This window comes from Alexandromys fortis, unplaced genomic scaffold (assembly GCF_014885135.2).
Source record: "Alexandromys fortis isolate MF-2015 unplaced genomic scaffold, M_Fortis_MF-2015_v1.1 scaffold_9, whole genome shotgun sequence".
Classification (NCBI taxonomy): Eukaryota; Metazoa; Chordata; class Mammalia; order Rodentia; family Cricetidae; genus Alexandromys; species Alexandromys fortis.
Genome location: NW_026067892.1, coordinates 4,423,995 through 4,439,022, shown reverse-complemented (window position 1 = coordinate 4,439,022; position 15,028 = coordinate 4,423,995). Strand labels below are relative to the sequence as shown.

The 15,028-nt window shown below is 50.8% G+C and overlaps 1 protein-coding gene across 1 annotated transcript in view; it reads right to left on the bottom strand.

Moving 5' to 3' along the window:
* The window catches only part of Abcg1 (ATP binding cassette subfamily G member 1), a 59,662-nt gene that overhangs the window by 20,747 nt on the left and 23,887 nt on the right, over positions 1–15,028 (bottom strand). Inside the window, exons 3-5 of the mRNA XM_050142556.1 lie at positions 5,526–5,643; positions 3,366–3,498; positions 1,620–1,670 (exon numbers count right to left, since the gene is read on the bottom strand). Of these exons, the coding sequence (XP_049998513.1) occupies positions 1,620–1,670; positions 3,366–3,498; positions 5,526–5,643 (302 nt within the window). The remainder of the gene's footprint in view (positions 1–1,619; positions 1,671–3,365; positions 3,499–5,525; positions 5,644–15,028) is intronic.

Genomic DNA, 15,028 nt, shown 5'->3' with positions numbered 1-15,028 from the left:
AAAAAAAAAAAAAATTAAAAAAAAAAAAGAAAATAAAAAAAAAATTAAAAAAAAAAAAAAAAAGAAACTTCCTTGACCGTTTGATAGGGCAAAACTTAGATTAGTTCGGAGTAGACCAAACTGAATGCTGGGAAGAAGGGAGAGAGAGAGAGCCGCCATGGAGTTGCCAGGTCAGACATGCTGAATGTTTCCTGGTAAGCCACGCACGACCTCATGGTGACATGCAGATTATTAGAAATGGGTTGAATCAAGATGTGAGAGTTAGCCAATAAGAGGCTAGAACTAATGGGCCAAGAAGTGATTTAATTAGTACAATTTCTGTGTGATTATTTTGGGTGTAACCTAGCCGGGTGGCCGGGACCAAAAGCAGGCGTCCGTTCCCTACAACAGGCCAGCGACTATAGAAGCTCTTGAAGCCCACCCAACATGACAAGGTCCCAAGCCCCATTCTGCTGCCCACAGGTGACCCCTGAATTTTTCACAGGGTACAAAGGGTCCAGTTTCTTCCCCTCAATCTCAGAATAAGAGAATTCTCCAGGAAACATTTTCAGTAGTCCCAGTGAGCTGTTTTCATCTCAGAAATGAATTCTTCCTCTCTGCACTGCACACCCCACTGCCCTGACAGAGAACCCCAAGACTGTGAAGGTGCTGTAAGAAAGGGGAAGGGGGAACCCTCAGGCTGCCTGGAGCTGCTTTTCCATGCCAGCCTCAATCTATGCCCTAGGAGGATGCACGTGAACAGAATTATAAAAACACTTTCTTAGGTAAGCATTTAATAATGTCCATCTAAATGGTGCGTCTCACACCACACTCTCAATGTCCCCGGAAACTGCACCACCCCCACTGGCTGGCCTTGGAATAGATAACATCATGAAGGGGGGACTTCTGCTACAGTTATCTTCTGCAGAGCATCCCAGTAGCACTGTGGACAGAAAGGAGGAGGCAAGCTAAGCTTCCCTCTTGTAGCCCTTGAAGAAGGATTGATCAGCACTCCTCACCTCTGCCCCCCACAACCTCCTAGGGCTCCTGCTGGGCCCTGCTTGCTTCCTTCCCTGATCCTTAAGGGCTCAGGGAGCCAGGAAGACTGATAAAGGGAGGAGAAAAGTCTCAAATAGGCTGGGAATGTTTTTATTTTCTTTTCTTGAAAGACTGGTTAATAACATGCAAGAGCCCAATTTCTCGTTGCAAAGGTATGTGGGTGGAGGGGGTTATTTTTAAACCAATGACTAAACCATCTCCATTGTCAGCATTTCATAAAAATTTATTTTAATCTAAAGTGTATTAAGCACCCAAGGGGGTGGAGCCCTTGGCCAGGCCCTGAGGTTAGCATCTTCTGCCCGTGGGTGGGTGGGATGGGGGTTGTGAGGCTAAGGCAGCAGACTGCTGGATCTATATGTCAATCTAGCCCCAGAATCATCCCTCCTGGACACCAGCCACTGCACCCCACCACACACTTTCTGATGCCCCCATCTCTAACATACACACCCAAGGAGAGGCAAAGAAAATCAACAACAACAACAACAAATCTAGAAGAGGAATAAGCCCTCCCCGCCAGGCTCCCTCATGCATGTGCTCCCATCACTCTCTGGACCACGTATGGCTTGGAGCGTCACACTCACCATCTCCCGTCTGCCTTCATCCTTCTCCTGCAGCTTCAGATGTGCAGACACCTGCAGGCGACAAGGGCAACAGTGAGGCGGCTTCTGGAAGAACGAGTCTTACGGGATCCAAGCACGGTCCAGGGGTCATGCCCTGGCCAAAGCCAGCATGGCCCAGAGTCCCATTAGCTTTGTAAGCTGCTTGACGGATTCATAGGACACTTTCCCACTCCAACGGCCTGATGGGTGCGGTCCTGGGAAAGCCATAGGGGCTGCTATGCTTCTGCTTATCTCAGGTGTCCAGGAGACGTCTCTGGCCCAGCACAGAGACAAGGAAACCTTAGGCAGCAGGGTGTGAAGACCGCCTGGCAGGGGACCCATTCAGGACCTCCACAGATCAGGAGATAAACCATTGCTGACTTGAGGTTGTCACCCTGGAAGGATCTGCAGATAGCAGGTGTGGGATAGCAGGGTGAACTTCCTGGCTTGTTTACCAGGATAGGATGAGGTCCCCAGCCTTGCAGTATAATAGGGGGTCCCTAGCCTTACCTGGTGAAACCCAGAGCCTGAATTGCCCAGCCCAGGTTCAGCCCTGTTTCAGTTATACCAGACTCTGTGTTCTTGGGGACACCTGGCCCTCAGTTTCCTTACCAGCATGAAAATAAGTTTAAAATCTACCTCATTAATTGATGAAGTTGCTGAAGGGATCAGGTTAGAGACTGAGAGGCAAGGGAGGGGACTGAAGAGGCCCCAGACCTCATAGTGGGACAAGGGTAGGCCTACATCACCTCTGTAAGACTAGCTGCCTGTCTTGTGACACCGGGTGTCACAAGTACCTGTCACGGTGGACGTGAGGCAAAACAAAACAAAACAAAAAACACATAAAAATGTATAATGGCTGTAGCAGTAGCTGGTGGTCAAGAAGTGGAGACCATGGAAGACAGGATCTCGAGGGACAGAAGATTAAAGAGAAACGGTACTGTGAAAGCCCTCAACTGAGGATCTAACTGTATGTGTTTCTGAAAGCAGATATATTTCACAGCAAGACCTAGAAGACATACAGTTACCCCAGAACAGAAAAGACCTAAAAGACAGACAGTTACCCCAGAACAGAAAAGACCTAGAAGACAGACAGTTACCCCAGAACAGAAAAGATCTAGAAGACAGACAGTTACCCCAGAACAGAAAAGACCTAGATTATACCAGCTTGACATAGGCCAGCGTCATTTGGAAAGAGGGAACCTCAACTGAGAAAATGGCCCTACCAGACTGACCTGTTGCCAAGCTCCAGCCCTGGGCTGGTGGTCCTGTGTGCTATAAGAAAGCAGGCTGAGCAAGCCAAGAGGAGCAAGCCAGTAAGCAGTATTCTTCCACAGCCCCTGCTTTAGGTCTTGCTTCCAGTTTCCTGCCCCACCCTAGATGATGGGCTACAACTATAAGCTGAAATACCTCCCCCCATCATGCTTTCGGTCATGATGTTTTATTATAACAATAGAAACCTTAATTAGACAGAGGGGAAGTTGCTTAGCCCAAGGGTAAATAGGAAGGTGGTTACCATGGAAACAATCATTCAATCAGGTGATCGATAATCTCAGAAACTTGATTGTGACTCTGCCAAATGAGAGCTATTAAAACTTCTAGTCTGGGGAATATTATGTCCCACAAAGCTGTGTAAGCAGCAAGCCTGGGGCAGCATCTCAGAGAGAGTGAACTGGATGTGGCCAGGTGCAGCAAGCCTGTGTTGTCCCGAGGGGAGGGGTGGCTCACCATCATGGCCTCCTGAACGGTGAGGTGAGGCAGCAGCATGTCATCCTGCATGATGTAGCACGAGACCTTCCGGAAGCAGCGCAAGTCCCGGGGCATGCCATTAATGAGGACTGCCCCCTTCATGCCGGTCTCCCTGCAAAGACAAGCAGAGAGGTGGCTGCCAACGAGCTCCTTCAGCATCCCACCTTCAGGTGGCTCGTAGATGCAAGCAAGAGAGGGGCCTCCTCCTGGGCTCTTCCCAGCAGAACGTTTACCATGGCGACAGGATGGGGCAGAGGGACCAGAGACCCAGAGAACCACACTAGTACTCTGTCGGGAGCAAGCGGCCAGCAGGGAGACAAGCCGCCTGGCCTTTCCCAAATGGCATGTTTATCACACCAGAAGGAAACGCCTGCTGCACAAGCATGCCTGGGAACGTCCCTCGATATAGCTGCAGGGCAAGGATGTACACCAATGGCTACTCTATTTGCAGCCCAGACGACACCAACTGCTCCAGGATCACAGGTGCACATAGCGGATGCCTTGGGTAGCTCAGAGACAGCATCCCAGGCACGACAGTTCAGTCCCATGACTGGTCCTGATGCAAGGGGAGAACCTTGTGACTGCAGGTGAGAGGTTGGGAGCCTCCTGTGTCTTAATAGGGTCGGAGGACACTGCTCTGGTAGCCACCTGTCGGCTCCTTGGGCATGTGCACACTGGGCCTTTCTTCCCAATGACACATCTTCTCAGCTCTGCCTCCCTGTGGCCACGGAGAACTGTAGTGTTATGGAACCTGTAGGGACTGATGCAACCATTCTGGGTTCCAACTTCCTGTGGCCCACTGTCAAGGCAGAGGGCACTCCCAGGCAATGGGCAGCTCCCCTGATCCCCAGCCTGTGGTACTGAAATGGGGGGTTGTGGGGCCCGGGTGGTAGAGGTGAGTCACTAAGGACAGGCCTTTAAAGGTTGACGCCTGGCTCTGCCTCTGTTTCAGCTGCTGTGCCTTCTTTCCCATGACTGTTCCCTCCGAGACCATGAGCCAGAACAAACCCTTGCTCCCTTAAGCTGCCTCTGCCACAGGACTTCGGCCACAGTAACAGGAAAGCGAGTGATACATTCTAGTGGATACTAAAACCATGCGGAGTTTTGTACTCTATACGACCATGACTTTTCTTATGCCATGTGTGTTAACACACAAATTAAGTATGGTAAAAATTAATAATAACAACTAATAGGACAGTTATAATGTGTTGTAATGAAATTGTTAACATGCCTGCCCTTGTACTTTGGGGACGTTATTAAGAAAAGCAAGGGTCCCTTGAACAAAATCCTACGTCTCTCCACCAATCTGGTAGCCTAGGCAGTTAACAGGCATGAAATGTGGCTACACTGATCCATGTCCTGGATGGAACAAAAGCGGCATCAGATCGCATCATATTTCTTTTTTAAAAGATGTGTGCAAGTAAAAGTATGAACTTTTTAGGCTGGAGTTTTAATTCTTTTGGTCCATGGTTAGCTGCGGATGATTGTTGCTGCCATTCCTTGCTCTGTGAAAACCGAAGAGCAGGATTTTAGAAAGCCTTTCTTAATCACTTCAAAAGGTTCCACTTTAGAATCATTCACCAATGAATGACCTTGGTGTGACCTTTGGAATGGTGATTCCCTAAAGCCCTGAACAACCATGGAAACCACAGGCCTTGGACACAGCAGCTCCTCATTCTCTTCTGCCATGCCTCATGTAACTGTCCAGCATGCCGCCCTACTGGCTCTCTGTCTTCTGACCACTGCTCTTCCAGACCTTGACCTTCATACACTTCCCTGTCCAGAGGATATACTGAGGCCAGAGCTAACTAGGAAGCTGCCTTGTCCATCTGCCTGGGGTCTCTTCTTCATGGCCTGTGCCCCCATCAGCAGGTACAGGCTTTTGTCACTGTCTTCTCTGCATGATTTCCCGCCTCAACTCTCAAGCTCTGGAGACAGCATGCAACACACACACACACACACACACACACACACACACACACACAGAGGCACACATGCGCGCATATGCTCGGTTTCCCAGGAGTCCATGTGAGCACAGCTTCCGGTAGCAAATGCTGTACATGACGGAATGCTCCCAGGGACGACAGTCCTGAAGTGGCTCTGCCCCTCACACAGCTGTCTCTGCTGGCATCTGCTCACCTGTATCCTGCCAGAATGTTCATGAGCGTGGACTTCCCAGCTCCAGAAGGACCCATGATGGCCACCAGCTCTCCACTGTTGAATTTCCCAGAGATCCCTTTCAAAAGGGTCTTGTATCCTGCAAAATGCAGAGTGGATTCATTTTTCTAATTGTTGCATACTCTGTTTGGCCCCAAAGCTGAGCTGCTTGGCTGCAGCCAAAGCCAAAGTCTCCCACAATGAACGCAGTATGAAAGATACGAAAGACTTAAGGCGCATTCTACGCTGGAAGCAGACCTGGGTCTGTTTCATGATAGATACTCTCTTCCCAGAATGACCTCATCCTGTATACCCACGTTCACGGCACGTGCACATTGCTTAGGGGATTCAGAGCACTTGTTCAAGTGGCATCTAAGTCTAGGAAGATCCACCACCCTCATGTCAAAAGGGCAGGTGGACAGAGCCTATTCAGCACCGGACCAAAGACCGTTTCTTCCTCCTGATGTGGTTCACAGGTCCCTGTACTGACAAGCAATTATCTCAGCATTTCATTTGCGAGTTTTTTCCTTACCCCTCCTAGACTTACAGAAACACAAATAATTTGTACACAATTCACAAGCAATTGCTTTATGATTAAATAATATAATCAATGCATTGTTAATCCCCCTATGAATGATTAAAAGGGCTTATTGTCACACAGTCACATCAAATGTCTAGGGAAGGTCTGCCAAGTGTCTTCTGCCAGGATCTTTAGAAGGGGGGGGGCACACATCTGAAACAAAGTCAGAGCCCTGTAGTCTTCAAGTAGACTGTGGAAGTGTGCTATAAATGATAAACAGAAGCCAGCGGTTCAGAGATAAAGATGCCAGCTCAGACATGTCCCTTGGCATGGTGTCAGGTAAGAGCCCACCCTCACATGGCAGGCTCCTTACATTTTAGCTCCTGTTCATAATGGCTAAAGAGACCTCCTGAGCCAGGGACATGTGGGGAACTTGCCTGGTCTCCCCAGGCTCCAGCAAGCACCCAGACCTGCAGGCTGAAGAGAACTCCACCCCACGGGAACGGCGTATCCACAGGCTCACTGTCTCTCACAGATGGGACACTTGGACATTCCAACCTGTCACCAGGTGCCACCTCCATTTGGACGAGGAGTCCCTGGAGCCTTGTTTAAGCAAGGCAGAGAGAAGCGGAAGCTAGAGCCAGGAAGCCTGCGGCTCTGAGACTGAATCATTAAGAAGAGGAGGTTGCTTGTCAGCTGCTGCCCCAGAGGGCTGAGAATCATCCCAGCGGGAGAAGGGGCCCAGGAACACAAGGGAGGGGCGCCGAAGGAAGCTCAAGCTGTGGAGGAACCCGGTTTCCCTACATGATGGCACTGGAGAGCAGAAGGGGATTCGTGAAGGGGGAAGTGCAGGAACTGTGTCTGTCTTCAGTGGACAGACAGATGAGCAGGTGGGTAGACAGACGTACAGAAGAGCCAGGGATGGCGGACACTTTCTGCACAAAGCCAAGTGTCCTGTCCTGCAGGCTCGTCAGACAGAGTTCTGCCACTTGGGGACAGGACCTCCAGGGGCCCTGAGTGACATCACCAAGGGAGCGCTAAATACTCGGGTGCCTGCACATTACCATGCTTCTCTATCTAGGCTGCAGTTGGGGTTACTGTCGAGCAAACAGTGTTTCAGGCTGCTTCTATTCCAAGACAAACACTCAGCCCTTGCTGAGCTCCCATGAGCTGGAAGCTGCTCAAAGCTGGAGACAGGTCACTGTGATGGCCATGGGCTGACTGAAAGCCAGATGTTCTGCAAGTTCCCTCTGTGGAGCTCACATGAGAAAAACACATAGGTGGCTGGATACAGCTGGACTCCCAGCCCCCGATCAACAGATGGAGTGTGTATGACCAGGTGTAGAAGCCACCTCACACTTCTAACAAGGCAAGCAGCTGTTTAGAGCCCTGTTTTTACACAGCCAGGGCAGGACCAGAGAGTATTTTCCCTTAGAAATCAAGACCACATTCCTCTGCCTATGAACAAATCGGCCCTTCCTCTTTTTCCCCCTAATCTATTTTTATAGGTATGCATGTTTGCATGTGCATAGAGCATATTTGTAGAGGCCAGAGTTGGATGCTGGGAATTCATTCTCCTTCACTCTTCTACCTTACTGAGACAAGATCTGTCATCAAACCCAGACATCAAGCTGGGCGGTGGTGGCACACGCCTTTAATCCCAGCATTTGGAAGGCAGAAGCAGGCAGATCTCTGTGAGTTCGAGGCCAGCCTGGTCTACAAGAGCTAGTTCCAGGACTGGCTTCAAAGCAACACAGAGAAACCCTGTCTCGAAAAACAAAACTAAAACAAAACAAAACAAAATAAAACCCAGACAGCACAGACATGGCTAGTCTTGCTCTAGCTAGCTCGCACTGGGGATCCCTTCTCTCTGCCTCCCTAGACCGAAATTACAAGGGAGCCTGTCATATCCATCCAGCATTTACAGGACTTCTGGGACTCCAAACTCTGTCCTTCATACTTGTATGAAGCCCTTGGGCCACTGAGCAACTTCCCTGGCCCAAGCCTTTCCTCTTTAGATAGGAAATCACCCCCTAATAATCCCACGAGCCTCTGCTTGCCGTGTGAGATGGTCCCCAGCTAAACAACACCTCTCATAGGACAGCACCTCCAGGATGAGCTAATGCTGTGCCAGAAAGCAGGAAGCTGTGCGCAAGGGGACCGCAAGCGCTGTTTCCATCTCCTGCGCTAACACTGCGCTAACAGCGCTTTACACACTTAACCCTCCCGGTCACCGACTAAGGGGATGCAGGTGGTCTAACTCAGGATCGGGACTGCCTAGCTTGTTTTCGTTGGACGTGGCCGGCTGAGTGTTCCTGAAGGCAGCCTGGCTCACTGGGGTTGGACATGGCGCCAGCTTTGCTCATAGCGTTGTTTGCCTGCCATTGTCTTCTGCACACCGAAGGATTCAGAGAGGGCTGGGGACGGCTAATTACACCTAGCAGCCCAGTCAAGTGAACAGGGCCCCAGTTTCAGGCGGCCTGAGGCAGTCTGCCGACCTGGGGCCGCCTGTGTTTGTGCCAGCCTGGGCAGAGCAGCCTGTAGGTCTCAGCAGCCGCTCTTCTGACTCCCCGACCTGTGAGCAGACTCAGTGCTCATTGAGCCTGGCCGTTCAGCGCAGTCATAAAACACGCCAGGTGTGTTATTCCCTTACTGGCGCCTTGTAGTCAAAGGCCACGCAAAGGCATCGACTGTCAAAGGCCTCTCTTCCTTTCAAGTCAAGGGCTTAATCCACATAGACACCATGTGGATTACATGACATCATGTCTGCGTGGATTAGGGGTCCTGTCTGTGTCCGGGGTACTTGCTGGGCACCAGCTCCCACCAAGAAGCATTCACAAGACCAGTCAGTTCCGATCCAGCTGCTTATGGCTGTGATCATCTTCAAGGAGCTAACACCATGGGATCGCATGGGCTTCTCTGTACAGGGGGCTGTCAGTCTGGAGGGCATCCTGTCCCCAGGGCCTGCCCCAAGGTTGGCTTGTAGCTGTGAGAACCTGCCACTACCACGGTGGATGGATGGTCACTTCAGTAGGCCTGTCTCTGATGACTGGCACTCCCAGGGCCCAGAAATCAGAGGCCACCCCTATGAGTGGCAGCTAGAAAAACCCTATTCCTGAGGAAGAGAAGGGAGATGTGTGTCTTGACAGTATGCTGTTAGCATTTTGCAGATGGGGGACCATTATGGTCTTCATGGAGCAAGCTGTCTCCAGGTAGAATGCAATCTACTTCTCTGACCTCAGCAGCCCCCAGGGAGGCAACTGGGAGGCAACGGTTTCTGTGGGAGGTGGGAGAGAGGCTGCAGAGGCTCTGACCTACCAGGGGGTCTCAGAGAAGGAGAGTCCGCACTGCCTCCAGGTCCAGCTACTTTACAGCAAAGGCCACTTGCAAGGTTCCACCCACTCCTCAGGGACAACAGAGAGATAGGTCAGGATGTGGAAGTAGCTGCCTGACTGAGGACAAAAGCTCCCAAGGACTGGATCGGAAACCCCAGCCAGACTCCCTGTGGAGCCAGACAGTCTAAAGTCATCTGCTAAGAGGGGAGTTTACAGGGTGTGGACCCCTGAGCCTCAGGGACCAGAGCTGGCAGAGCCTGAAGATGGTAGAGAAAGCAGGACCACTCCCTCCCCAGGCAGATGTGTGGCAGAGCCCCGACTAAAGAAAAACCATGCTGATAAAACAAATAAAGACCATCAGCTGGGGGCTGGAGAGATGGCTCAGTGATTAAGAGGTCCTGAGGTCCTTCCGGAGGTCCTGAGCTCAATTCCCAGGAACCACATGGTGGCTCACAACCATCTGTAATGAGATCTGGTGCCCTCTTCTGGCCTGCAGGCACACATAACAGGTAGAACACTGTATATATTAAAAAAAATAAATAAATCTTTTTTTTTTAAAAAAGACTATCAACTGGGCCTTGGGAGGCTGAGGATTTCTTCCTATCTAAATACGTCAGCCTTAGGTGGGGAAGAAAGGGGCAGGCAAACCTAAGTGCTAACAGGATTCCAGCCTACTGGGGCTCTCTTCCTGTCACACCCACCAGAAGGAGCTCATGGCAAGCCTGACCTGTGTCCATGCACACACATGTGCAGTCTGTGTACACGCTGCCAGCACGAACACAGGGACAGTCTCCATCTAGACATGAACATGCCATGTGCACTCACACGCCATGGGTGCAACCTCTCCCCTCCGCTGGGTGTACACTCACCCATCACAGTCACACACCTCCAAAGCACACGGACTGTGTATAGACAGGCTAGGTCCTCAGATCACAGCCTGGGCACCCCTGCCCCAGCAGGGAGAGAGCTGGCAGTCACTCATATCAGCCCACATGAAGCAGCTTCCCATTATACAGAATTTTTATGCTTCTAAAAGTGAAGATAGTCTCTCTCTGAGCTTCCAAGCCTGGCTAGAACAATCTGAAGCAGTTTCCACAAATGATCACAGCACCAGTGAGGTCTCCAGACGGGCTCCAAATGCCACATCAACCTTAGCCTAAACGCTATCCAGCTGTCCTGGCCTCCATACCCAAGGCCCAAGGTGACTCTGCATAAGCCAGAGTGCCTAGGACGAGCCTAACCTCGCTTCCCTGCCTCCCCTGCTCATCTTCCACTCTCTTAGCTCCTACCTGGGGGGATCTGACTCCAGAACAGATTGCCCGCCTCTCCTGATGCTTCACACTCCCTCTCCAAGAGTAAACACAACACCTAATGACAGAGGAACACATGGGTTTTTTGGTTGTTGTTATTATTATTTCACCGTTTTATATGTGTGAGCATTTTGCCTGCATGTATGTCTGTGTACCACATGTATCCCTGGTACCCACGGAAGCAAGAAGAGGGCTTCAGATCCCTTGGAACAGGTAGTTGTGAATCACCATCTGGGCACTGGGAATAGAACCCAGGTTCTCTGGAAGGGCAGTCAGTGCTCCTAACTCCCTAGCCATCTTTCCATCCCAGAGGTACATGATCTTTCAATACCTAGTGGCATTCTTTTCTTACCCTCTTTGGTACCCCCAGTGCCCAAGGACCTTCTGAACTGTTGTTCAGCGAGAGAGTAAGACAGACCTAACCCTGCTAATCAAACTGATGCTCCTGGCATTCTGTACTTCCTGAAGGACAAAGGGGGTTTGGACCAATGACAGTGGCGGACATGGAGTCTGGAACACTGTGCTGGTAACAGAAATGGGGACCTGAAGGTACACAGGGAGCTGTCAAAGTCACAAAGTTCCAGAGAAAGGCACTGTGATCTGTCCCCAGCTGTGCAAACAACACACTGTCCCCTGGGCTGTCCCTCTCTTTGAAAGAGGAGTAGGTCTTCTATTGACCTATGGAAATCCACCAGGGCCTTAAGCCAGCACTGAGATCAAGAAGCAGAGCAGGAATCCCTGTGTCCTCTGTTTCCAGCTCTACATTACAGGCTTAACAGTGGTCACTTGAGACACCCTCCCTCCCCCCAATTTGCTGTCCTGGCCAATGGTTCCTCTTTCTTTCCCTTTTCCATCTATTGCTGTAGATTCCCTGGACCCCTAAGTGTATGCAGAAGCCCCTCCTGCTTCAACCTTCTAGCCTGGATTCAGTATATCTAGTTGTAACTGGCCCCTGTATGTCACTAGGCAGCTTCCATTTGGGTCCCAGGAACCAGGCAGAAAGGCTCATGGGTGTTAGGTCCTCCAAATACCTATCTCCCTATGAGGCTACACACCAGATGCCCAAGGCACACAATGGGTGTGCTTCAATGACGTCATTGCTCTTCCATGAGGCTCAAGGGCTCTTTGTGTAGAAGGTTCATGGAAGAACAGGAAGTCACATAGCTACAGTGCCTCATTCTGGACCTAGCTCAACTGAGCCCAGTTTTCTAACTTCCAGCTCTCCATGGTAGCTAAAGGATGTGCTGGTCACCTGGCCTGGGCCTTAGGTCTGTCTCCAGCTCAGCATCTTCTGCCAAACACCTTTTCCATACTGCAAGGCCTCCTGCCGGGAAGGCCTCCCTTCATTCATGCCAGGACTCATGCATACCCTCAAAATAGCCTGTGTCTCACCAGCCGTTGGTGCAAGGCCAGCATTGTGAACATGCATGCTTCTTGCCCGCTGCATGTTGAGGCTCTGACAGCATCTGATATGGCCTGCCAGGACATGGAAGGTGCCCTGCAGAACTGGGGTGGTGGCTGCTCGCATAAGTCTCCCTTCTATGGCAAGACCCGACACTGGCTTCCTCGTCCTATCCTAACACACTTGACTTGCAATGACATCAGGAGGGGCACTTTCCTCTGACGGCCTCCCCAGATCTAACACTAAAACGGGGTTAAAATCCAAGTGGCGAGCTGGGCCTGGCAGCACACACCTAAAATCCCAAGTGCTCAGCATGTTGAGGAAGGAAGACCTTACATTCAAGGACTTGCATGGGCATCTTAGTGAGACTCTGACTCAAAACAGAAATTAGTAAAGAGAAAGGAATGCGGCAGGGGATGTGGCGCAGTGCAAGAATGCTTGTCCAATAAGTGTGGCGCCCGAGGTCCAAAACCCAGATAAACCAGCAAAACAGAACCCAAGCTCAAAACTTCCAGGCTCAGAGGAAGGGCCAAAGGAGAGAGGCCAGTGTAGGGATAAGCCCTCCCCTTGGTGATTATTAATCCGACCGCTGCAGGCCAGGCGGATCAGGATGCCCTCCACCCTGCAGTCACCAAGTCAACTAGGGTCTTGTGTTCCCAGGCACCTCTGCTGTGAATAAAGGCATGTCTGTGACACGTGTCAGAGTTGAGCGACATCAGAGCCATGCTCCACTGAAGCGCGACCACAGTATGGCTTCCAGAAGCACGTGTGGACTTATCGTGTTCCCTGAGTATTTACATAGAGAGGTTTCCCAGAGGAAAATGTCAGCTCAGCGCTCAGCGCTCTCCTTCTCCTGGCAGCCATGGCCAGCTGGAGGTAGATTCCCAGGTAAGCTGTGTGTCATGTTTGGGAAGCATTTCAAGGACAGGTACAGAAATGGCTGCTCGAAGTACAGCTTCCACACCTAGGTTCAACAACCTGCCATCAGGGTGGGGGTTTCCTGCACCCGGCCCCTGGACCACCCTCCCCTTCTTGTTCCAAGTAAGGCAGACATAGGGAGAACACGGCACACTTTGTAAGACTACACAGGCCTTCTGAGGGATGCTTCTCCTAGGGTGGCTGCTTAGTCTTTTAACTCTAACTGCTTCAGCCCGTGGCTCTGGGCATACTTTCCACCCACCGCTCCTCACCCTGAATGTTCCCTCAGCTCTCCATTGGGCCAGAGTCTCCCAAACTGAGTTCAGCAAGACACTGGGTGTCTCAGGAGGCAGGGGCTAGGGAGCAAGCTCAGTTAGTAAAGATGCTCGCGCACAAGTGTGAAGACCTGAGTTCAAGCACTAGATAGAACCCTCACCCAAAACATACTGCGGTGTGCACTTACAATCTCAGGGCTGGGGAAAATCTCAAGACAAGATTCCTGGGGCTTGCCATGTAGTCAGTCAGCCTAGCCTACTGGGAAAGCCCCGGACAGTGAAAGATGTCTAACAAAGAAAGCGGTGGTATATGAGAAAAGACACCAAAAGTTAATCTCTGGCCTCTATAGTTACACACACACACACACACACACACACACACACACACGCCAGCACGCACCCCCACCAGGTCGACAGGTATCAAGGCTTACGCAAGGGAGTTTATTTCAGGTGTCACCAACATGTCTAACTAGAAGCCACCAGCTTTTCCGTCATTAGTTCCTCTCCTGTCTCAGACTTAAAACTCAGTCTTCTTGAGCCTCCGCTGCCTGGGGGGGGGGTGCAAATGTGTACAAATACATTGCCTTCCTTAATTTTTGATGCATGCTACAAGGACACTGTCAATACATGGACGACAGAGAGGAGAAGTGCTGAGAATGTCCCCAAGTGCCTCACCAAGTACCGAGGAAAGCCAGAACCTAGTCACCTTCATGAGACACCAGGTGAGAACAGGCGGATGTTCTGGATACTGAGGGATGAAGGGAATAGGGGTTCTGGAAAACTAACGAGAAAGTTAAAGACGCTCTGGGTTACAAGGCTCAAGAGGCCGGCCCCTGAGGCTATGAAAGCAGTGAATGCCTGCTGGGAGAAGAGGAAATCTCAGGTGGAGTTGTCCCCAGGCTGTGCAGGAACCTCCAGAGAGGCAGCTTTTGTGCCTTGTCCCACACAGAATGGGGTGAACATTTAACAATACCACTGGCTGAGTTGCCTACACCCCTACATAGCCCCTTCCCCATGCTCCTGTCACTAACCCGATTAATCTCACCAAGCCAGATTGCATGTAGTCATTGGTTTGTTCTGCTGTGGGTGCCCTACCGGAGGAAGCCTAGGGAGCCAGCTTTAACAGTCAGTACGACCCAACCCAGAGCCATCTGAGAAGGGAGTCCATGGAGGGTCTGCCCAAAGCAGATGGGTCTGCGGGTCTGTGGGGACTGTCTTGTTAATTGATATAGGAGGGTCCAGCCCACTGTGGGTGGCTCCATTCCCTAGCAGTAGTTCTGGGCTGTGTAAAAAGCAGTCTGAGTGTGAACCTGCAACCGAACAACCGAGCAGTGTTCCTCAATGGTTTCTGCTCCAGCTCTGCCCCAACTTCCCTCAGTGATGACCTATGACCTGGAAGTATAAGCCAAACAGACACTTTCCTGTCCGAAGTTGTTTTTGTCAGGGTATTCTTAACCACAGGTCCAGGAAGGAAACTAGAACAGAGGTTGAATGGTGTTTGATCTTATTTCCCCAGGAAAACTCACGTGACAACCAGCCTGTCTCCAGTCTGAGGCTCATACCTCAGCTCTTCCTGAGCCTCAACCCTTCCTCATCACAGTCTCCAACCCTGCCCCACACATCACCTCTACTGAAGTATTTATTCTCCTGCGCTTTTCTCTTTTTACTGTCGATCTATATTCATCCTTAAAGAGCTTAAGTAATTTCTGCATGTTTCTGGAATTA